This window comes from Ammospiza caudacuta, chromosome 7 (assembly GCF_027887145.1).
Source record: "Ammospiza caudacuta isolate bAmmCau1 chromosome 7, bAmmCau1.pri, whole genome shotgun sequence".
Taxonomy (NCBI): Eukaryota; Metazoa; Chordata; class Aves; order Passeriformes; family Passerellidae; genus Ammospiza; species Ammospiza caudacuta.
In genome coordinates, this window is record NC_080599.1 from 46356728 (window position 1) to 46381212 (window position 24485).

General features: G+C 42.8%; 1 protein-coding gene across 3 annotated transcripts; it reads left to right on the forward strand.

Moving 5' to 3' along the window:
* The first annotated feature begins 1632 nt into the window (after nt 1-1632).
* Nucleotides 1633-22280, forward strand: ATG4C (autophagy related 4C cysteine peptidase). Of its 3 annotated transcripts, none has more exons than XM_058808504.1 (12): nt 1633-1710; nt 1950-2041; nt 4281-4411; nt 5212-5295; nt 5915-6148; nt 8554-8875; nt 11272-11342; nt 12445-12581; nt 14767-14845; nt 15509-15585; nt 18404-18523; nt 21122-22280. In XM_058808504.1, exons 3-12 carry the CDS (start codon nt 4336-4338, stop codon nt 21290-21292), a joined length of 1371 nt encoding a protein of 456 aa, XP_058664487.1. In that variant the 5' UTR covers nt 1633-1710; nt 1950-2041; nt 4281-4335; the 3' UTR covers nt 21293-22280. The 3 variants fall into 3 exon arrangements, with proteins under 3 accessions (XP_058664487.1, XP_058664486.1, XP_058664488.1); XM_058808505.1 differs by lacking the exon at nt 1633-1710 and adding an exon at nt 1782-1809; XM_058808503.1 differs by having other exon boundaries at nt 1677-2041.
* Nucleotides 22281-24485: the final 2205 nt, after the last annotated feature.

Below are 24485 nucleotides of genomic sequence, written 5' to 3' on the forward strand. Positions count from 1 at the left end.
CTCATCCCCTGCCTGCCCAGGGATTTACAGGGTATATCCAGGTGTGGCCCATCAATTCAGGGCATGGTTATTAAATTTGAGAGCAGGAAGGTGCAGGAAGGGGAAGAGCCATTTCCTTTGATCAGCTGGATAATTCCTTGCACATTTAGGCAGATCCAAGCCCTGTCAGCTCCTCAGCTCTCCACCTTGCAGCCCCTACACAGACAGACAAGAACATCCATCTCTGTCTCAGGGAATAAAAGCAAAGATAAAACTTTAAACAACTATAATTCCTAGAACAGATCATGAAATTCTGGAGGCAGCAGGCCTCTTTCTTTCTGCACTGTCACAGTTTTATGAGTTTATGCAAACAGCAACAGGGGTTTTTATTTTTAAATCTTTTTTTCTTTATCTTGGGAGCAAAGGGCAAGCAGGGAGCTGAAAGGCAGGGAAGGATTAGAAAGGTGATCTGCTACATCCCCACCGCAGGCCAACAGCAGACTTTTGGAACAAGATGTAGTCTGCACATTAAAACCTACAATCCTCTTTACTGATCAACCCTCCTATGTGAAATATATCCATGAGGCTGCAGGGAAAAAAACCCAAACCAAAACACCACGAAATACACAAAGCATCTATTGTTGGCAGCTCACTGCAGCTAAATGTTAGATCATGTGCTGATTATAAAAAATTAAGCTCAGCCTGATCGTCTCTGACCAGCAGAAGGCAGTAAAATCACAAAATGGAAAAAAAAAACCACATGACTTTGTTTCATGAACCCAAAATTGGGCTGGTGAGTACCAGGGAAAGCAGGAATATTAGGATCTTGGTGGAGCACTAATGCCAGTTCCAGACAGCTAAGAAATTCAGCTCAATCCTCCACAAATCCTGCACTTTTTTTTTTTTTAAGCTCGGCTCCTGATACAGCCAATGAGTATTTTTAAGCAGCTTAAGACAAACAGATTAATGAAGAACCTACTTTACGAAACACTTTTTAAAAACCTAAAAAACCCCTCAGGAGAGTGAGAGGAGATGCAGTGGTTTTGATGTGACTTTTAAGGTAGGAAATAAAGGAGAGAATTGAATCGGAGCACACTCGGCTGGGTATTTAGGCTGGAAATTGAAATCCTTCAGGGAGTTTGGAGATCTGGGGAAGCATTTTGCTGTGAAGGAATCAAAAGACACGGAATTAAAAAACAAAAGTAAAAACAAAACTAACAAAAAGCCCACAAAAACCAAAAAATCGAAACCACCTAAACCAAAAGAAGGAAACCACACATGCACCAAAAAAAACCCAAAAAACCAAACCCAAAGAAAACCACAAAAAAAAAAATCAAAACAAAACCAGGCCCCTCCTAAAAATCCCGAGCAAAGAGAGAAGCGCTGTTAAAGGACAGCCGCAGACCCGTAGGGGGCTGGGATTTCGCTTCCAGCCGCGGCCCGGCCCGGCCTGGCCCGGCGCGGCCCCGCCACCTCCCTCCATCCTCTTCCTCCCTCCTTCCCTCCTCTTCCTCCGTTCTCTTCCTCTCTCCCGCCTCCCAGACGCTCTCCCTCCGGACTACACTTCCCAGCGTGCATTGCGCGCAGCCCGACGCTGGCCGCGCCTCGCCCTCGCCGCGGCGCCCGCCGGGAGTTGTAGTTCGCGCGCCGCTGCGCCGCGGCCGGAGCGGCGCCGGGAGGCCGCGCGCTGTCCGGGCGGCCCCGGGCATGGCGGAGGCGGCTCCGTGAGGGGTGAGCGGCGGGCGGCGGCGGCGGGACGGGCTCTTTGCAGCGGCAGCTTGGGCGCGGCCGTGTCCTGTGGGGCCGGGAGCCGCCGAGCCCCTTGCCGCGGTGCGTGTGGGCTCCTGCTCGGCTGCGAGTCCTGCCGGGCGAAGCGCTCCGTCCCTGCTGCAAGACTGAGGAATAATCTGGCTTTCTTGGCGAGCCGCCTTCCCGGTATCGTTTCTAACTGCCCTCGAATGTGTTTGCAGCGCCTCAGAAATGACCTCCGGCCTCTGCTCCCCGTCCTTCTTCCGTATGGGTGCCGCTGACCGCCGCCGCCGCCGCTCCGGGCTCCCTCAAGGTACGAATGAAAACCAGACAAGTCTTAGTTAATAGCAGATCATTTATCTCATAATTACCCCATTGAGGCTTCATTCATCTTTCCCGCTGCGGTATTACCGGCAGCTTGCGTTGCTTTTCTGCTGTATATGCACACAAACGCTGTTTTGGGGGTTTTGGGGTGTTTTCCATCCCTGTGAGCGCCCGGCCGCTCCCGGCAGGGATCCCCTCAGGGGGCTCAGGAATTGGGGCTCAGTTCCAGCCGTGTCCTGCTCTCCCTGAGGGAACATCATCCTCGATGAGCATCCGAACAACTTCAGAAATCCGGCAACTTCGGGACAAAACCTTGCGCTTTGGTCATTTGATATTCAAGGCTTTAATATTTTCGGGACCTTTAATATTCCTGGTGCTGTTCCATTAATGTCGTGAAACTCTTACTGACGATTTCTTACATTGATGGCAAGAACCTGTGTTTTCCTCATGAAAAAATTATACCTGGTTTGTGTTAGCATTCTTGGAAGCCCTTTTTGCATCTTTAGCATAATATCAGAGAAGAAATGTACCAGGAGGAAAGATAAATGTGCTGTGGTGACCATTGTCTTTGAAAAGAAAATTAGCTTTTTTCTCATTTACATAATTTTGTCTTCAAGCCGTTTCAGACTGTAGAGTTTGTTTCATTTCTAATTTTAGCCAGAGGAAGCTTTTACAGGAATTGGTTTTTAGGGCAATCAGTGGTGTCTGGATAAATGGTTGTTGCTGATGGATCATGTGAGGGAACACAGGACCAAACACTCCTGAAAAAGTTCATTTTGCCGCTTTGCTGTCTGGAGCTGGTCATACAGTCAGGCTTTCCTTTTTTTCCTAAAGAAAAAAAAAGATGGGAGGAAAGGGCAGGAAGTTAAAACCCAGCTTGAAATTCTCCTTTTCTTCCTTCCCCAGCTTAACACAAGGCTAATCACAGCAGGGATGTAAAGGCTTGTTATTTTCACTAGGAAAACCTCAGCCTTCCCTCATGTTTGTGAGTTGGCATTGCTTATTTTTCTGTCAAAAATCAGATTTTTATGAGAGAATAGTGGGAAAGTGCTAGGGGTGGTTTGGGCAGCAGATTGCAGATCCCAAAACGAGGATGTGTGTGAGTACCCTCAGGTGATGCTGCCGCCCTGACACCTTCACCCTCTCCTTAATTACACTGTCAGTGATTGGGTTTACTTAAAATTTGTTCCCAGTGGAGAGAAGTGACCCATTTAAGGCTTTGTCCTGCTTTTGATCCCTGTTCCATGGAGAATAGCACATAGAAAGGTAAATACAGTTCTAGATACTCCTTTTATAGCAAATAGGTTTTTCTTGGCTCAAGTTTATGAATTACATGAGGAATTTCACTGTTGCTCAGGTCAGCTGGTGCTGTCAGAACTTAGATAAAAATTCTGTGAAGGCTGCAGTGATGTCCCACTGTTGATCAACTTCTGATGTCCCACAAGAGCTGCTGTTGAGCAGGAGCTCTTAATTTTTCATCTCTCTGTGCAAGGCTTTGGGCCACCAAATACCATCCAGAAACTCTGTGTGTCAGGTATTTCCAGGTGATCCACTGGCAGATTACACCTGGTGAAGGAAGTTCTGTTAATTAACAGCAAACTTCCTGTTACAAATGGGGCAGCTGGGCTGTGGAGGGGATTCTGTCCTATTTTCCCAGATTTATTGGAAACAGGGATAAAGGCATTACCAATTACCTATTTATTTCTTTATTACCAATTGTTACCAGTTCAGGTTGCTTTTAAGGTGAAATCTGTCTTATCTTGCAGCACAGAAAGAGCCTGTAAAGATGCATTTCCTTAGCAAATTTATCAGGATTTTTTACAAAACTAGCCTGCACTGTGGTGGATTTGAACACAAAAAGTGCTTTTTGTTTTCTCTTCAGCAGAAAAGAAGAGCATCTTTTCTGTTTAGTGGGCTGCATGTCAGCTCTGCACCTCAGTGCTGCTAAAATGAGTGTGCTCGTGTGCCAGCACAGGTTTTGTGCTCTGGAGCAGTTCATGGTACAAGGCAGAGCTGCTGGAGAACATTATCTTTTATTTAGCTTTGTGCAGTGCTTTTATTGGTGTATATTTGGAATTAAATTATTTTATTACTTATTCATGGGACACGGGATTGCTTCTCAGTGCCTGGTGTAGAGGGTTCTGTGAGTTTATTGCTGTTCCTGGCCACGTTGGGCTTAAGTGCCTGGGTGGGGGATGATGCTGAGTGTTTTGTTTTGGTTTTTGCAGCAGCAGAACTGAAAGCCTCACAAGACAGCGATGGCTTTTTCTCTGGAATTTGAATATGGAGGCCACGGGGACAGATGAAGTAGAAAAGATCAAATCAAAGTTTATGTCTGCATGGCACAACATGAAATACAGTAAGTGGAGCACAGTGTGGGGAGGTCTGTCCTCGTTAAAAGGAATGGAGTGTTTCTTGTTGGCATGAATGCAATCATAACTAATTAATACTACAAATGCAATATGGCCCTTGTAACAGGTTTTTCTTTGATGTTATAAACAAGCCCCGCTATAAAACTTCCTTAGCTTTTCATTTTTTCAAATAAATCTTGCATAATTTTACTTAAAATTATTTCTTTTGGAAACAGTAAATATATTTTGTAAATTACTCTAGATTTGCATAGGTTTTTAAACAGGGATAATATGGAATCATCTGCACAAAGATTTATTTTGTTTATAGATGTGCTTTTATAGAAGAAAATAGGATGGTGTGTGAGTTACAAACTCCACTGAAGAATCTACCCTTGAGTAACATTTTTCCACAGCTGAACATCAGTAATTTGTTTATGAGCAACCACATTTTCAAGTGTGCCCTTTCTCTCTAATCTCTCCTCGATTTTTCTGCTTTCCCTTTAAGACTGAGGTTGCTCAGATTTACCACCAGATTTCTGATAAACTTTATTAATCACGGCTGTTTTGAAGATGTCTGACAAGATGAAAAGATGCTTTTTTTCCTGCTTTCTTTGAGGCTGTCACATGGTTGAAAGGGAATAGTAGCCACTGTACCTTTTATGGCATTTTTTATGTGACCAAAACCCAATGTCAATGCTTCCTTTTTTATTCCCCTTTCAAGGGTTACCTTTGGCTTAACCAGATGCTGTCAGCATTTCCTTTTGGAAAGTTCAGTCACAAATTTGTATTTGTTCTGCATCTATTTTAGGTTGGGTGTTGAAAACAAAAACTTACTTCAGTCGGAACTCCCCAGTTTTTCTGCTGGGAAAATGTTACCACTTCAAAAGTGAGGGTGAGTACAGAGCTCTTCACTCATTCCTCAGCAGGAATAAGGTATTTTTAATCTTCTAGAAAGACTGGCATTAACAATTACCAAATACAAAATGTAAATATGAAAAGCTTAGAAAATACTCATTTAAATGTCCTCCTCTAATGCAGCCCATCCTAACCTGCTTTATTCAGATTTTGCATCAAAACCTTGTGCTTTCTGTAAAAATTTGTGTTGTAATTTGCACTTCATTTACCATCAGCTGGAGATTTTCTCTCTAAGTACTCCTGAGGGAAGTAGTGGCAAGGCCTGATCAGGGTCACTGCACCAACACCTTTGTTATCACTTTGCAGTGTGCAGTGTTTTAAGTCTCTCTCTTTATTTGACCATTCACAGTTGGTTGAATTAAGCACTTATTTGCAGGTCAGTGGTTCCACTGGCACAGTGGTGTCTCTATGGTTCTTTTGATTTTTCCTTTTTTTCTTTTTAATCTGGCACATTTCTGTTATGTTTGCCTTCCAACTCTCCTTTGCTGCACTTGAGGCAATTGTGAATTTTTGTAAATTTAAATTTGATATTTGTTACTAATAACAGGAATGCCATAACAAAGTAATTAGAGCTTAAGCTGTGCTTTGCCTTGCAGACTCTGGGGAGCTCTCTACAGATGGGTCCAATTTTGACAAAATCAGCGCTGAGATTTCGGGGAACGTGGAGGAGTTCCGCAAGGATTTCATTTCCAGGATCTGGCTGACCTACAGGGAGGAGTTCCCTCAGATCCAGGGCTCTGCTCTCACCACAGACTGTGGCTGGGGCTGCACGCTCAGGACGGGGCAGATGCTGCTGGCTCAGGGGCTGATGCTTCATTTCCTTGGGAGAGGTGAGTTACAGAAATATCTGTGTTGGCACAGGCATTCTGTGCAGACCAAAATGGCCTTTTTTTACCCCAGATCTGAAGGGCCAGCTGTTTTTGGTTGTGGGCTCCTCACTCCTGTTGGAATTGTGTCCGACTGCACAGAGACTGGGCTGTCCTACCCTTCTTCTGAGAACCAAAGTGTGCCAAAGCAAATTTCTGTGGAGTTCCCAATATTCAGGTGTGAGTTAATACATCACAAAAGTGGGATCCCCCTCTCTGGGTGTTCTCACCCATGCACATGCCCAGAAAATTAAATTTTCTCTGGAAATTTGATTGTTTCTTGAACTCCAGATGTAGGAGTGAGTTCCCCAGCCCATAGCTGTGGGCTATGGCAGAAGTGATGTTCTTTTAGCAGTTCTAAAGTTGTCCATTATTGAATTTCTCCTGGTGTTAATATATTGAGTTCCTAGAAGGATTCTAATGTAACTTCAATACATCATTCTCTGTGTGGAAATGTTCACTGTGTCATTCCTTCCCTTCCCCCTGTGTACTTAGAGAGGAACTTCCCTTTTTTCCTTAGCACTGTCTCAAAGTCCTCCCTCAGGCACAGCCAGCTGGACCCTTGGGAGCTGTGGGACACTTCCTGCTGTCATGGGCTGAGTGTCCATGTCCTCCTCATTGTTCCAGGCTGGCCGTGTCCTGCAGGGAGGTATTTTAGGTTGGCAGAGTTAAACACCTTTTCCTTTCATCCCAATGTCTGTCCCTTTATAACAATCACCCATTGCTTGCTTCAGAATGAGCCAAGGCACGGCCCTGCAGCCAGGGGGTGAGAGAACACAGGCCATTGTTTGCTCAGCCATCTGTGGGCTCTCAGGAGCACTCCAGCACAAGATCCTTCTGAAAGCCTGTTTTGATCCCACTTTGCCCTGGCTGTGCAGCTCTGAGGGAAGCTGGGAGCAAGGTCCCAGCCCAGCTGCAGCACAGAGTCTGTTCCAGCAGTGCCAGGACTGAGCTGTGGGACTGGCTCTGTGATTGTGCCTTTGGCTGTGGGTATTTAACTCTAAAACATTCATTATCTCTTTCAACTGACTGCACAGATCCAAAAGTGTGGAAATACTTCTGCTGAGAACACAAATCCCTTAAATATCACTCTTCTTATACATACACATTTAAAAGAAATTCAAGACCTGCCCAGAAGACTCCCTGTGAGCAGGAGTGCGTAATGGCTCGTTTGGAAGTAACCCCAAACAAAAACCACTCAGGTTTCTATCTTTAAAATCCATGGTTCCAAAGAATTCCTTGTGTGTCCCCCTTGTATCCTAATTTGGAAGATGATGGGGTGATTCCAGAGTGCTCTTGTTCCTGTGGCAATCCAAATCCACAGAAAGATGGGGTAGGGATGGTCTTTCTGGGCTGCTTTGCTCCTCACTTGGTCTTCTGACAGCTGGTGAATTATCTTTTGAAAAGCTTTTTATGAGATCTGGGCAGCTTTGGAAACATATTTAGATGTTTACAGGAAGTTTTTCATGGCTGTTTACTCTTTTCCCAGAGATGTTTTCCTTCTCGTTTAATGGTGTTGTTTCTGTTAGGAAGCAAAACTTGCCTGAAGTTTCTAGCTGAGATATTTACACTTCCACTGCCATGTGGAATGTTCCAGATATTGCTGAATGTTGTTGGGAATGAGTTTTGGTTTTAAATTTGAAGTTTTACTTTGAAATGCCCGTGCTAGAGACACTGACTGGAGTGTGGAGCTGAGAGCCCAGAACAGCAGGGCCTGTGAGGGTTTTACACTGAGCTGGCTCTGTGTTGGGAGTACTTGCTGGAACTGGGGGACAATTCCAGCAACTTCCTGGGCCTGCTGGACCCCATTCTGTAGGAGGAATGCTGTGTGGGATGCACCATCCATAGGGAAAAGCAGACTGGAGATACTCACTGATATTTAGACAAGTTTGCCTTGTAATCTAAAGGAATTAATGAATTTAGTGAATAAAAAATCCTGCCTGCCTGTTTCTCTGCTGATCTTCTTTGCCATTTTGCCAGGAAGAAATGTTTGCTTTTACAAACATTTCAATAATTCCTCAGGCCTGCCTGGTTTTTTAATAACTGAAAAATAAGAAGAATTAAAGATTTTTGAAACTTCTTTTTTGACACCGATAAAAGGATTTTGGGTACTATTGAAGTAACAGTCATGTATTTAATATGTAAGAGAGTTCTTACCCGTAATCAGGTGTATTTTGTTTGTTCAGCTGGCTGGGATGGTCACCAGAAAAATCAAAGCAAATGCTGCTCTTCCAGATTTCTTTGTTCACCTGTTAACAGCGCCGTGTAAAACACACATTATCACTGTAATGAGGGGGACAAAGGGAAGTGCTTTGCTAACTGTGCCATAAAACGAGTGTTGCTGTGGCTTTTCCCTTTTCCCGCTGCAGCCTGGGTGTGGCCAGAGGCGCTGGCCATGGACAGCTGTGACTCGGAGTCGTGGCCCAGCAGCACCGTCAGGAAGCTCACGGCCTCCCTGGAGGCGTCGCTCACGGCCGACAGGGACCCCAGGCTGCTGGCCCGGCCCCCTGCCCGCAGGGACTGCGATGGCACCGAGAGGAGGAACGAGCTTTATCACAGGAAAATCATCTCCTGGTTCGGGGACTCCCCCCTGGCAGCCTTTGGGCTGCACCAGCTGATAGAGCACGGCAAGAAATCCGGGAAGATGGCGGGGGACTGGTACGGGCCCGCCGTGGTGGCACACATACTGAGGTAAAGCACCTTCAGGTCTCTGTCCCTTCCCTTTGGACATTTGAGGTAAAGCACCTTCAAGTCTCTGCTCCTTCCCTTTGGATATTTTTGGGTAAAACTCCTTCAGGTCTCTGTTATTTTCCTTTGGATATTCTGAGGTAAAGCACCTTCAGTTCTCTGCTCCTTCCCTTTGGATATTTTTGGGTAAAACTCCTTCAGTTCTCTGTCCCTTTCCTTTGGACATTCTGAGGTAAAACACCTTCAGTTCTCTGCTCCTTCCCTTTGGACATTTGAGGTAAAGCACCTTCAGTTCTCTGCTCCTTCCTTTTGGATATTTTTGGGTAAAACTCCTTCAGGTCTCTGTTATTTTCCTTTGGACATTCTGAGGTAAAGCACCTTCAGTTCTCTGCTCCTTCCCTTTGGACATTCTGAGGTAAAACACCTTCAGTTCTCTGCTCCTTCCCTTTGGATATTTTTGGGTAAAACTCCTTCAGTTCTCTGCTCCTTCCCTTTGGACATTTGAGGTAAAACACCTTCAGTTCTCTGCTCCTTCCCTTTGGCACATCACAGAGGAGCATTTCTGAGTGTCCTGAGATTGCTTCAGCCTAATTGAGCAGCAAGCTGTTCATTATTGGCTTTGTAAAACACCCATAGCAGGAGCAATTCCAGAGCTTTTTCATAGGCAGGAAGGGAAATAGCAGCAGGTGCAGGAACTGAGTGCTGAGCTTTTGTCAATCTTATTTCAGGAAAAAACACAACATTCCTGTTTCTTGTGGAATCCCAAGTATCTCTCCCAAACCCTTTTAAGTAGAGCTGCATTTAGTGAAATGTTCTAAAAACTAACCACTCTTTCAACCTTGGAACATGCATAACATTAGAGGTTTTTTTTTTTTATACTGTAACCTGGGGGCTGTAATGTACTGATAGTGTAATGAAATGTCAGAGCTAAAATTGATGTTTTCAGCATTTCTTTGCACACATCAAATTCTTGTGAAACTTTAAATGCATGGGACTATTAATATTATAATTATATCCCAGTAAAAGTAAAGGGTCTGTGACATTCAGCGTGGTTAAAGAAAAAAAGTCGAAAGTCAAATTTCTCCATGCTGTGAGCCTTGATATCCAGTTCTTTGATTGTTTTGGGGGTTTTTTTGTAGTCTTATATGTTTATTTTTTTAGTAGATTCCAGTTTACTTATAAACCAAATCACTAATAAATAATTTAAAAAGCAGAAGGCAAAGTTCATCCATTTATACATTTATATAGATACATATATAAATAGAATAATTTGATATTTAGTGTTAATGTTATGTTAATGAAGTGCAGCTGTACTGAAATAATCAGGTATGCATCCATGCAGATGCAAATAGGAATGTAGGAATTTAGCATTTTTGATGTGCTTTATTCTACTTTTTTCTCATGGTGGAAGCAGTCAGACTTTTTCCTTGCTTTAATGAATTATCTGTTAAATTATTTGTCTCCCTAGTGGGAGCAGGGGGGATTTGGTGCAGAGTTACACTCACCACAACCCCAGGGGTGATTTCCAGCCCTGCAGAATTTCCTTTCCTGGAGCTTTCTCTCTTGCAGCAGCACTGACAGTGCACAGCTCCCTCATAGTTTGGGAATGGCTGCATTAAACCACTCCTCAAAACAGAGTGGGGAATAAAGGGATGGTGACCACTCAGTGCAGGTGTGTGCTTGAAATCAAAGCTAAATCCTGGATATTGAACAGTTCCCGTTCTTTGCAAATGCTGTCCCTGATAGATGACCATGGTTCTGACAATCAACATGGATTTTATTTTCATTTTTGGGTCTGTTACTCTTAGTCTTTTGAGGAGAGTCTAATTTTGTAATTATCTTTTTGAAAGTTTTGATGAAACTTTATTTCTAGGTGCTAATTTGTGGCTTGTTATATGAACTGAGGTCAAATAAAGAGATTCAATTCTAGTGAATTGAAAATAGTATTTTTGTCAGCAAACTTAACCTTTATCATCAATATACATGACAGAAAATGGTTATAAACAGAAAGAAATAAAGTAATGAATATGAATTTCATTGGACGTTATTGTGGGATTTGGGGCCTGTTTTTGTGGGTTTCATTGTTTCTTCTAAATAGCCAGGCATTGTCATCTTGGCTTGGAAAATGTGGTGACATGACATCCATGGAATATACAGGCTGGATCTTGGTATCCAGTGTTTAAAAACAAATAAAAATCCCACCCCACCACCTGTGTTTGTCACAAAGGGAAGGTGTCTTGAATTAAAAAAAAAAATGCTATAAAAACCCAAACAAACAAAAAACTCCTATCACAAACAATTAAAATCAACCTGTTTCTAAAAAAACAAAGTAATTTGTTTGTTTATTGTTAATTTTTTTAAATGAATGATAAGTCAAATAGTTTTGTGTTTGCACTTAGAAAAGCTGTTGAAGAAGCAAGAGACCCTGAGCTGCAAGGAGTAACAGTCTATGTTGCCCAGGATTGTACAGGTAACTGTGATTTTGTAGATTTTTGCAAACATTTAAAATGCTTTTTATGCTTTTCAGTTAGCACTTAACAATAGAGCTTTAGAGGGAAAAAATCCCTATGAGTGGATCCACAAAATTGAGATTATGTAGACAAAGGGATTCTTGATATGTGCAGATTGTTCATTGCTGGTTTGGTATTTTATGGTGGAATTCCAAATCAGCAAATCAATTATTGCCTCTTCTCCTTTTACATGGAGATGTTTCTGTTAGTTGGAAGCTTTCAAGTTTTAATTATTCCTTTTAGAAGTTTATATGCAGCAATAAATATTTATTGGCTTTCTCCTCACCTGCCCCTTCTGCATTTCCTTGGCATTGCAACTCAGCAGCAGCAATTCCCATTCCACAAAATATTGCTGGGAATGAGGAGGCTGAACTGGTTCTGAGTCACCTGGGTGTTGAGTTTTATTTTTTTTCTTTGTTAAGGTTGGGATTAAATGTGTGAGATGGTATTTTTTGTTTGGATTTAGATGTTTATTAGTTCTTATTTATATTGCAGTCTTATAAATTGTGAGCTCTATAGGACTTTAACAATTTAAAAATGGAGTTTTGTCTCTGTTTTTGTAAGGTTTTTTAAGGATAAACTGTTTAATTAAGAAATGATACTTAAATTATTTTTACTTTTAACTTAATAACTAACTACCTGTGCCTCGTAATGTGGACTTTTTTTAATATAATTACACAATATTACTTAAACTCATAAAGAAGGTGAAGAAGAAGGACTAGCTACTGTTCTAAAACCTGTATCTTGCTATATATATGTATTATTATATTCTAAAACTTTAAATTTTCACCATGTGGTATTACACATTTCTATTCAAACTACTTACCTATAATTCTTGTTCTGTAATTCAATTTTGGGAGCTTCTCCACGGCTTTAGATTAAATTCAGTGTTCTCTTGGGGGTCAGTGCCTGGCAGCACAGAAAGTGTGACATTGTCAGCACCAGGGCTGTGTTTTGGGAGGACAGCCAGGTTTGGAGGGGCTGCAGTTGTAGTTTGTCACACTGAGGTGTGTCTCTGAAACCTGGAGGTGTTTGAGATGTGAATGTTTCTGTGTGTCTCAGTCTACAGCTCGGATGTTATTGACAGGCAGTGCTCCTTGGTGGATTCTGGGAGAGCAGGCACCAAAGCTGTAATTATACTGGTTCCTGTGAGACTCGGTGGGGAGAGAACAAACACAGACTACCTGGAGTTTGTAAAGGTATGAAATGAGAGTTCCATCATTTTTCACAGAGTAGCACAAGGGGATATGAAAAGCAACTTCATGAGGGTGATTCTCCCCATTAAACCTGTGGTGGGGATTTTACAGTTGAAGGTTGTAAAGTTTGACTTTACAGATTTGAAATTTCCCTATTACAAGATCAGACATAATTGCAGAGCACATGATGTCCCTTGGTAAAGCAGTGATAACTGTCCTGCTCCTCCAGCAGCCACCTGAAAAGACATTAATGCAGTGCCTCAAATTACAAATGGTAATTTAATCTAGCAGGACTCTAATAGCATATGTAACTAAGGATCAGGCAGCATTTTAAAATATAAATACAGTCCATTCCTTGCCCTGTTTCTTATTTTCTTAAATAAGAAAACGGTTCAAATGGTTTTAAGTTGCTGCCTGTCTGTTCTTCCCATTTTCTTTTGTCTCTTTGTTCCCCTAGAATTATTTGGTATTTTAATTCACTACCTGAATGTTTTTTTCCCTGTCTGGATGAATGTTTCTGAGGAGGGTGGTGCAGGAGTAGCAAGCAGTTACCACAATAAAAATGAGCTGGAAAAAGGCAAACTGAAGGAGAAGGCAGAGGGGGGAGGTCTGTGCTGTGGCTTTGTCAGCAGAGGTTCTGCAGGTACCTGAGGATGTGCTGCAATCCTGCCTCTTGCTCCTCTTAGGGAAGGCCTTGTTCTCTTAGCCCTGCTGCTTTTATTTCATTGTCCATGCTCCTCTTGATCTGTCTGAAAATTTTGGGTTCATTTTTAATTTACCCCAGTGTAGGAGCACGGACAAAGGCTGAGAGTCTGTAACATGATTTATTTGTGGCTCTCTGTTCACTGTAACATTTCAGGAAAACATTTTGATTTTTACTGGTATAGGAAGACAGACTGGTAAAGGCCTTCAAGTTATGAACTTAAATTGTTATTAAATTTTTCCCTGATTATTTCCCTGTGTTTTCAGACAGCTGGTTTGGGACAGTTTTAGTTTTCAGCTGGCTGCAGTGAGTGATTCCTGCTGCTCCCTTCCAAGGCTGTTGCAGCCTGATGGAGGCTGAGATGAGAGGGCTCTCAATTGCCTGAATCAGTCACTCCAGTGTCTCCCTGGCTGTTCCAAGAAGTGACCACATTTCTTGGAGTCTGCCTTTAAGTTAAAAATGCAGATTTTAGAATGTAGCACAAGAGGTAATTTCTACAAAGGGTTTTATATTTATGGGTGAAAATTGATAAATTTTTTATAATTCACTTCTACAAGGAGCTTGCCATAGATTAAACAGTTATCCATTACTCTGAGCAGCTTTGCTCCCTCTCTGCTCTGCCCTCCTTGGCTCTGGAGCCTTTGCCTCTGATCTGCCTGAATGTTCTGTGCTGCTCAGAGCATTTGCTAAGGAAACCTTCTCATTTATATTTTAAAGAAGTTTTCTAAGGAAACCTTCTTGTTCATATTTTAAATAAGCATCACTTCCTTAACCTGTGTAAACCATGCTGGATTTGACTCTGTAGCATCTCAGGGGAGGTTTTTAAGTGACTTTATCCTTGTCTAAGCCGGGAAGATTTTCCCTTGAGAAGCTTTGGTGTTAGTAGTCTGCCAATATCGATCTTGTTGTTGAAAGAAAAATTCCCTTCTTACACTGAGAAATGTCCCCTTCCCAAAAGTTCAGCCTTCAGAAGGTTCTGGTTTCTCTGCCCCCCAGGCCACCTGCAGGGATGTTTATGGGGCCTGGCTGTTGAGTGTTTCTCTCTCCTCCCTGGATGTGGGACAGCTGCTTTTGGAGCTGCACCTTGTAATTAATTGCTCTTAACTTCAGCTGGCATTTCTGCCCAGGATGTAAAAGTTGATGCTGTGGCCAGGCTTGTCCCTTTGAGTGCAAAGGAAGAGAGTCCCCAGGGGCAGAGGATGTAAATGTGTGTGAAAGCTGAAAACCTCAAACATTGGGATATTTGGACTGAGGAACTGGTGCTCAATGGGTGACATTTTGTCTCCTCCTCAAAAACATGTGTGGTATCTCATGGGAAGTCTCTGGAATATCTGCTGGTGTGGTTTCACTTTGGTCAGGCCTCAGGAAGTCATGGAGTCAATCTCTAAAAAAAACCAAAACCATTTGCCTAAAAGAGCAAAGAGCAATTATTTTAATTCAGTTTAATATTTAGTTAATCTTAATGATTCCCTGTTCTTGCTTTAGGGAATTTTGAGCCTGGAGTACTGTGTTGGCATCATTGGTGGCAGACCCAAGCAATCCTATTACTTTGCTGGATTCCAAGGTGAGTGTTTGACTGTGTTATGTCTCCTCAGTATTTTTTCTCTCAGAGTTAGGAAGTTAATACAGAAGCAGTGGGAAATAGCATGATTAAAATAGTAAAATGAGCACCTTATTAATTCATCACATCTCCCCAAGTCCAGCCATTTGTCATTTACCCCACGGAGTAATTGGATTCTGTAAAATGTACATTTAATTTCTCTTGTTGCATAAACAAGGCATAATTTATCTGTTTCACCAAACTTGAGGAGCGTTTGCTGTTCCTGCCTGGCAGTTCTTATTTAGGTATTTACTCTCTCCTGCTTTAAGTGGTGTTAGTTGATGCCTAAATGACAAGCAATATATTCTTGCTGTCAGGATGAAGCAGGGCGATACATTTTTCATATGCAAACTCCAGAATATAATTGTGTGTTTGTAAAAGTAATTTTAGCACCAAAAATTAAATGACAGTTTCATCACTTTATAAAAATTCTGCTTATACAAGCATATTTGATTATGCAAAAGTTAATCTGTCCTGCAAAAACCTATGCTTCAGTCAATGAGTATCAGCCTGGCAAGCAGTTACTCACTGGCTTTTTTTCCAGCTGTTCTGCATAGAAATTGGATTGTAAGCAGTGTAATAATAAGGTGTTTTTTGAATTACTTGTCTTCTGTTTTGTCCTTGCAGATGACAGTTTGATTTACATGGATCCTCATTACTGCCAATCTTTTGTAGATGTCAGCATAAAGGATTTCCCTCTTGAGGTACTATGGATATAGAGCTGGCACTGTTTGCTTCCCATATGAATCAAACACTAATTATTTAGAGCTGTTCTAGCTAGCTGCAGCTTTATGGTTTTACAGTTACATGTTATTTATCAATGTCCTGCCCTTCTTTATAGGCCTATAATCAACAAAAATGACCAGAGGTTAAATCTCAATATGGAGGTTTAATTTTTACTTCATTAATCTTCATCTGTTTTCTTTTTAATGACCATAAAATCTCCAAAATAGATGATCACTTCATTTAAGTGATTTTCTATCAAAGAAAATAGATGATATTTGTAGATCTTAAGCCTGTTTGGATTTGGGGTTGATAAGTTTGTCTTTTTGGTCATTTTATTTATTTTTTTTTTTTTATTTAAATTACAAGCAACATCAGGGAGAATTCCTGTGGTATTCAATAGTAGGAGCCTGGAAATAGATGGAGCTAAAGGAGGTGATTAGAGAACTCAATTTACAGCTGCCCTGGGAAAATATGGTCAGCTGCAAGGAAGAGCTCAGTGGCCTCAGAGCCTTGCACACAAACTCTCCTTGGTCCTGTGCCCAAGTTCAGGTGAACTCCAGCAGCTCTTGGCTCAGCCTCAGGGGCATCCACAGCCAGGGCAGCAGAGCTGGGGCAAAATCCCATCAAATGGTGCTCAGGAGAACTACTGATATATAAATAAAAAATCCCAAAGGGCCTGCAGAGGCCTGGTGTCAAGGCCTTACAGCAAACACTTCATGTTTGTCATTATTTATGCTTAACAAAGTGCTTTAAGTTAGCATGTTACCTAAGATAGAAGTGGAGGATTCTCTAGGAAATGAGGAGGTTCTGGGTGAAGCAGGAGAGCCCAGCAGCAGAATGGGTCAGCAGATACCCCAGGCAGGAGCTTTGGCTGTGTTCAGAGATTCCTCCAGGTTTGTCCTGTTGAGGTGTCTGGAGCAGGAGTTGGTGAGTGCCAGCTCTGCCTGGGATGATCACCCAGCTCCTTCCCTTTATCCTCACAACTGTGTTTTGCTCCAGTGCCCCTGAAGATTTTACACTTTGGGGAAAAGCAGACAAAAGGTGGGAAGAGCACAGAGCAGCAGAGCTGAGGTGAATTCCTTAAGGTCCTGCTGTGGCCAAGCTAGAAACACATCTTTTGGGTTCTGTTCCTATGACTCAGCCTCAAAATTGTGCTGCAGACTGGCATTAATCTGAATTTCTAAATAATAGCAAGGTTTTAAGCTGTGTTTGGAAGGTATGCAAGCTGCCAGCTTGGCTTGATCTCATCCTAATGCTTTCCTGCAGACGGAAAATAGATTGCAATTTAATGCTTGCTGCATTTAATAGTATTATATCTTTGTCCAGAAATGTCAAAAGTAAACAGAAATTGCTTTCTTAGTGTGGATAGTTGCTTGTTAGATTTATCTGTAGGGAGTATTTTCAAAATTGACAAATTGTCCAGAATAAGTTGGAAATCAATCCACTCTGTATTGGCTTCCAGCATCCATTTGTTTGAAGGAACGGGAAAAAAAAATCCTCCCCACTTCTCTTTGTTGTGCAGTGATTTGTGCAGCATTAAACCTCCTGCACAACTGTAGGGACAGGGTTGCTGCTATGGCATGTGGAAGGCAGGGTTTAATTTTATTTTTTATTTTTTTATGCATTTGAAGACTCAGGAATTAATATTAAAAATACAATTGCTGTTTATAAAATTGGAACAGTGAGGAGACAAAGCAGTGGCTGAAATCAATCTTGCAGAAATAGCCCTAATCATCTTGGTGGATGTTTTTAGGAGAGGTTTTACAGAAATACCTCTTGGGTTTGTGACCACCAGGAAAGAACAATATATTTTATTATGTAAAACTGCTGCAGGGATGGTTACACTTGGATTTGGGAACAAGGGCTGTCTTCTGTGGATTGATTTTTGTGATTAGCAAAAAAAGAGATTTAATAGAGGGAGGATGATGGGTCATCCTGCCTGTTAGAGGCAGAGTGGAGGGGACTGGCTCCCTCTGAGAGCAGGTGAGGAAATAATTGCAGTATTGGACAAAGAGCTTCACCACAACTGCAGCTCCTGTAATAAATAACCACAGAATCAGGATAGATGGAATATACTATTTTTTCCTCTCATAAACTGAGTGAGGAGTGTGGGGAAGGGGGTTTTGTGTTTGTTTTGTCTTACAACAGGGCTGCTGAAAGTATCAGCTCACAGCACTGGCGGGGCAGCATCTGTCAGGGAAAGAGATTTCACGTGAGGAAAAACCCATTTGTAAAGCAGAGCATGTTTGGTTTTTCCCTACTTGTGGATCATTGTAATATGGTTTTGCTTTTGTGTGTTTTGTGGGTTTTTGAACCCATTTCATTTACTGAAGGAAAATGCATGAGGTTGGTTTATTCCATTATGTCTCTTTTATGGAGGCTGGGGGAGGGAAGGGGCACTGGGCAGTGGTAGTAAAGCAGTAAGATAGTGCAAAAGCTGTTACAAATTCAATTTGCAGAAGAGCATTCACCTTCTCTGCCTTGGGAATATTCATAAAGTATTGCTGGGAGCAGCAGAGCTGTGACAGATTCCAAACTAACCTGGTGTGTGTGGGGGGGAGTTTGGGGAATGCAGCCTGAACAGCAGGAGGCTTTACACGGCTGGGGAAGGGTGCAATCACTTGGATATTTGGGGAGGGTGGGAGAAATCACTTCCAAAGGGTTGCTGGGTTTAATTCAGGTGCTGCAGGGCATTGGATGTTTTAAGCTGTTGGGGGAGAACAGAAGTAAACACGTGGATCTGTGCCATTCCTGACTGTCACCGTGTTTTGTGTTTTTTAACTGGGAAACCTGCAGTCATTCCACTGTCCTTCTCCCAAAAAGATGTCCTTCAAAAAAATGGACCCGAGCTGCACCATAGGATTTTACTGCAGGACTGTGCAGGACTTTGAGAAGGCGTCTGAAGAAATCACCAAGGTAGGTGCCTGCTGGAGTTCCCAAACCATCCCTGGGCCAGAAGGGGCGCGGGGCCGGGAGGAGGATCGGCCTCGCCCTGCTGAGCAGAGCCGGTTCCTCGGTGGCGTTTCTCGCTCTTTGCCACACTCGGTGGCGCCGCTGGGGTCGATCCCGGCGGGGTTCCCGGAGCGGGGCCGGCGCCGGGCGGGCCCACGAGGTGGCACTCGTGACGTGGCGATGTCCCTGCAGCCCTGCGAGCGCGGCCCGGGCAGGCTCGGGGGTGCTGGGGGGCAGCCCGGGCGTGGGTGGGGATGGGGACAAGGGAATGTTGGAGCAAACCCGAATTGTTCATTATTTCTCCCCAACGCAAGGGGCTTTTCCCGGTGGGAGCTGCAGGGCTCTGGTTTGAGCTGCACAGAGCAGGTGCCACCCAGCAAATCTGTCTGAGCCATCCTTCCCCTGGAAAAACTGCTCTGGATTCATTTAGGTCCCATTGGAATCACGTTTTTTTCTCCTTAGTTATTGCAGGATGTGAGGGTATGAAATGCAGCATCATCTGTGTGTTCTCTGAGCTGCTCTGAGTTTGGTGGCTTCAGAAAATGCTCTGTGGAAAGGATGCAGCAGCAGATGGACTCGATGTTAATATTCCACAGCAGCACAAGGAATTCATGTTTGTCCAGCACATGGAATGTCCTGAGAAGTGGCATTAGTACTGTTACTAGTGGTATTAGTACTACAGCCAAAAAAGCATTTTTTTAAACTTAATACTGATTATAATGAATAGATACTGATTGATGCTGAAGTTGTTTCTTTGATTCTTACCCAGAGAGGTAGAAAACAGATTTAAAGAAGTTCCTAAGCAGCAGATCCATGGAAAGTTTAAATAGTGAAGTTTCTGTTCTTCCTTGTTGATCTGTCACACAGAATGTCATAACATGGTTAAAAAAAAAAATCTCATTACAAAATCAGTTCCAGCAGAAGTTATCATTTTCCTATTTCCGTTCTTTCAAGTTTGGGATTAAGTAGATTTTTTTCCTGAACACAATTTGTGAAAACACTCTTGACTGACCCAAGTGTTGGAGTTATTATCCTGGTATTTTAGATAGAAGCTCTTTAATATTAATGACATTATTTTATAGGAATACATTTCAGGCAGTGTCAGTTTGAAAAGAGGGGAAAGTTTGGATACAGGGACAATGTCAGAAACATTCTATCAATTGATCTTGCAATCCTTCCTTCACATCCTTTGTGGTTTTTTTCTCTTCCATCATTTTTCCCTTTTTTTGCAATTGCAGTGTGGTAACTTTTGAACCATAAAGCTCAGTGCATTCCTAGTGTGCCCTGTGGAGGCTGAACTAAATAAATCCATGTTCTGCCTGCTTTTTTGGGTAATAAGAGGTGAGAGATAAGGTTTAGCTTTTATACTTGAGGATAAACATTATGGCTTTGTATGTTTAGAGACAGATAAATTAGGAAACTTGCAAGTTGTTCAGAGTTCCAGATTCTCTGTGGTCACTGTTGAGATGTGATGAGAGTCACACAAATCCTGACCAGGTTCCCCTGGACTTGGTTTGGGCATTTCCTTGCCCAGTTCCTGTGTTTAGAGTTTCCTCACCTCCCTCAGTGTGGAAATTGAAGTTTCAGTAGAGCTGAACACAGACAAGGCAGTGGAACCTCAGGATTTTACTGGGATTGATTTATTTTTTCTTATTTTTTAAATGCTCCCTCAACCCCTGACTGTCATATTTTAAATAGTTCTTACTGTTTGAAGCTCTCTTTGGGGATTTTTTCCTGTTTCAGACTGATTGTTCTCCTGAAATGGTGCTCAGTGATTTTTAGTTCTGCACAATGTGTATCTCTAGTCAGATGTGGTTCTGCAGCCACTGCAACACTGGGCTGGTTTTTCCCAAGCAGGTAGGAAAAAGTAAAACAAATTAAAAAATAAATCAGTGGACCAAACACCCTGAAAGGCTGAAGTGTTTTTCAGTGTTTAGTGGGGTTTTATCTGCTCTTAAAGATGTTTTGCTGATCTGTTTCATTATTTATCATTCCCCACACCCCCTTTCTCCATGCTCAGTTTTCTTATTTATAAACACAGATTCTGGGCCCCCTGGTTCCCTGTGACTGTCACCAATCTGGTTTGAGCCACGTGCTCTGCCTGCCTTATTTACATTGCTGACTGTGTTTGAACTTCTAATAAAAACACTGAATATTGCACCTGCTGATTCCACAATAAAAATCCCCCCCAGGATGCTCAGTTGCTGCAGAATTCACACCTGGGCTTGAGGAGACCCTTATGGCCATTAACTATTTTGTAGAGGGTTTTATCTTCTGTCTTTTATCCTTTTATCTTTCTCTTTGTTGCACCGGGTCTGACAGCACATACAGGTGATCTGTGTGCTCAAAACCAGGGGCAGGCAGGAAATTAGCAGCTGCCTGAGAAAGGGAAGTAAATATCTCATAGGAGGAGGAAATGTTTAGATTGTGTAATGCTTTTGTCTAATGACATAATTAAAATAATGCATTTTTTACTTGGCAGTCATCATCAGGTGAATATCTGTGTTTGCTGAATTTCTTAATTTCCAATTAATGTTTTATCTGGCTTGTTTTACATTATAGATGCTGAAATCTTCATCCAAGGAGAAATATCCCCTGTTTACTTTTGTCAAGGGTCATTCTAGAGACTATGACTTTGCTTCCAGTCCACTCCATGAAGAAAATGACCTTTTCTCTGAGGATGAGAAGAAAAGGCTGAAGAGATTTAGCACAGAGGAGTTTGTCTTGCTTTAAGGACATTTTACACAAGAGTGTCGGCAGCTGTCCAGGAGAACACTTGCCTTTTAACTGTAAAATGTACCTGGATTCCTTCCCCAGAAAGGCAAGCCTGTACTGAAATTGGTCTATTTTCATAAAGATGATAATGTTTTATATGTTAAAAGTCTTTAAGATGTCGGTTACTAATGTATGTACTAATTATTTTTGCTCACTGCTGGCTGGAGGAGTGTCTGCAGTTGTGGTAGTGAAGGAGATGCTCTGCTCAGAGCCAGCTGTGCCTGGCCTGTCCCCAAATGCCAGCTGTGCCCTCCTGTGCCATTCCAGGCACTGCTGGGGCTGCCTTGCCAGGGATGCACATCCAGGGCTGTGCAGACCACGGTGCTCCTGCCTGCAGCACAGCTGGAGCTGTCCCTGTGGGAAGGGGACAGTGCCAGCTGTGCTGCCAGCCTGGCACCGTGCAGGGCAGCTCCTGCTGCGAAGGTGAGGCTGATGGATCAGGAGTCAGTGGCACTGGCAGCCCTGCCATAATTACATAGGCTGAATTGGGAGTTAAGATACTATTTAGCACTATGACTTTCTAATGGTTTCTCATTAAGCTTGCTTTGGAGCCTTAATATGAGGAGTGAAGATAAAGTATTACCTTTCCCCACAATTTTTAAAGGTTATACTATTAATATTAACTGCAACCAATCAAAGCAGCTGGAGACAATTATTAGAAGAGAGCAGTGTTTGTTTCCTGTTTCAGCTACCATAATGGTGAGGCTTCTCCTGCCAGAGCAGCTTTTAAATCAAAGCAGAGGGGGGTGGATGTGGAAGATTCTGGGCTGTGATGATTTTTTGTTTTGATATGTGTTGTTACTGTACAAATGATTACTTGGTGGTGTTTGTTCTCAGATTGCAAACAAATGTACAGAAATAGTTTCATGTTTTAACAAAGTAAATACAATATTTAAAAAACCCTATTAACGCTGCTTGGGAAATAAAAGAGGTATGAAAACATGAAGTGCATGGGCCTTTTATATTAATATTAGATCCTCTAACAGTGAATATAATCCTGCATCTAAACCAATATTGTAAGGGGTGAATACTCTGTTTATTTGCAATAAAGGCAGATTTTATTGTTGTGTTGTAAACCAAATGTTACCTGGTCTAAGTGCTGCTCAGGCACAGAGGCACAAGTGTTGCTGATCCAAATAATAAGCATCATGTTTGTTCATTAAAGCACCTTTTACTTTTATGAGCAAGAAGTGACTAATGGATAAATTTCAGGCAGAACTAGACCAGTCTGTGTCAGGGCTGGAGAGTGCATTTGCATGTGCTAATTAATATTCAAAAAAGATAAAATATGCCTTTGTTTTCAAGGGAAAAAACCCCAGACATTATTTGTCTAAATCAGTAACCTCTGCACTGCTAATATTTGGCATAATGTGACTTTTTACTAACAGGTATGTGAAGATGTTTGGCTTGATCTTCATATTTTTCATTAATAGCCCAGAAGAGGGAGTAAACAACATATTTATGGGATTTAGATGTCAAAATGAGGAGAGCTGTGGATGTTAGAGCTAGAAGAGAGAAGATTGCTGGTGAGTGAAGCACAAGGAGATGCAGCTTTAGCAAAGACCAGGCAAAGCCTCAGGGTGGTTCCTTTGGGTGGCAGTGGACAGGAAATCAGACACCAAGTTGTGCTTGGTGCTTGGATTTTCCTTCTTCCACAACTCCCCCACCTGAATTCAGGTACCTTCAGAAAATCCCACGTGCACAGACCCCTAAGCCTGTTGTGTCTGCAGGAAGGAGCTGCTCTTCCAAAGGCCTGTGGTTCAGAATTCTTGGAATGGAAATGCTCACAAGGAATTACAAGAGCTGTGGCACAGAAATGTTAAAAAGGAAAATGTGGGTCTGTCATTCCAGCAGCAAATGTCCCTAGAAGGATGGAATGGTTTCTCTTCTCTCAGTCTTTTTCCAACTGGATAAAAAATGGAGTGGCTGAAACATCTCTAAACTTATTAAATAGTGAAAGTTTTTTCCATTCTAACTGAGGGAAAGAAAAGTAGCAGTGCTAGAAGAGCACCTGGGTTGGGGTCCTTTAATTTGTAGCAAATCCTTTAGTTCACCCCAGTGGAGTTTTCTTTAAAGCCTGCTACAAATAATTGTTAAAAATTCATGGTGGTTTTCATCATGGTTTTTGTCCAAGGTTGAAGCACAGACAAGCCCACAGAATGCCCTGGTGCACTTGTGTACAGGGGTGACACAAGTTAAATTACCAGGTTAGTAGAAATTAATGGTTTTGGGTAACTACAGGGGACTTTAATTGGAAACTATGTTAATCGTGTAGTAATTCTCTTTACCTCGTCTGCATTAGCTGCTGCAAACCAGGCAATTAATTTGTGTCATCAGTGTTGCTGCTGCTGCCTTCAAACACAAACCTGAGGAGCATCAGTTATTCACAGAGCCAGCAGTGGCCCAGGCTCTGAGGCTCCCACAGATCTCCCATCCTCCCTGCCTGCCAGCCCAAAAAGGAGCCTTGCAGCCTCAGGGCTTCGTCCCCTCACAGCCTTTTCTCTCCCTCCCTTCTGCCATTTCCTTTCTCCTCACAAGGAACCTTTCTCTCTGTGTTTATAATATCTGACATTAGCTTGGCACAGGCTCAGGCTCTCAGTGGAGACTCTGCCTTCTCTTCCCAGCCCTGCTTTCCAAACCTTGGCAGTGACCAAAGCCCATCACACCCCAGAGCTCTGCTGGAGGTGCTGGTTGAGCTCAGGGGTGTAGGGTGAGGGATTTCTCTCCTCCATGGGGAAACCCCCCCAGCCACCAGCTCCCTTTCCTCTGCAGCCTCTCCCATCTCCAGCCAGCCTTTAAAAACACCCTCCAGGCACTCAGGAAAGGCAGCAGCTGATTTCTGAGAAGCTTCCAGAAGCCCAGGGCACTGCTCTGACTCCAAGGGGCACAAGCCCTCAGGGGTGGCTCGTGAGAAGGGTCACACTGGAAGGTTTGCCCCATGTTTACTCCTGAAATGGGAGTTTCTAGAGTGGTTCTTTAGGACAGGGAATTACTGATGGTGGTAGAGACAGCTGATCTCAGAGCCTGGAGAATTGCAGCCCAGCTTCCAGAAGGCCTGGAAGTGGGAATGTACTCAAACCAGCACTGAGTTTGTTCCATAGAATACCAGAATCCCAGACTGGGCTGGGCTGCGAGGGACCTTAAAGCCCAT

Excerpts from the sequence above, each read along its gene's own strand:
- ATG4C (XM_058808504.1), top strand. The coding sequence starts at position 4,336 with ATGGAGGCCACGGGGACAGATGAAGTAGAAAAGATCAAATCAAAGTTT. Across the intron at positions 6,149-8,553 it reads GCTTCATTTCCTTGGGAGAG|CCTGGGTGTGGCCAGAGGCG; the intron begins GTGAGTTACAGA and ends TTCCCGCTGCAG. Across the intron at positions 18,524-21,121 it reads CGTCTGAAGAAATCACCAAG|ATGCTGAAATCTTCATCCAA; the intron begins GTAGGTGCCTGC and ends TTTACATTATAG.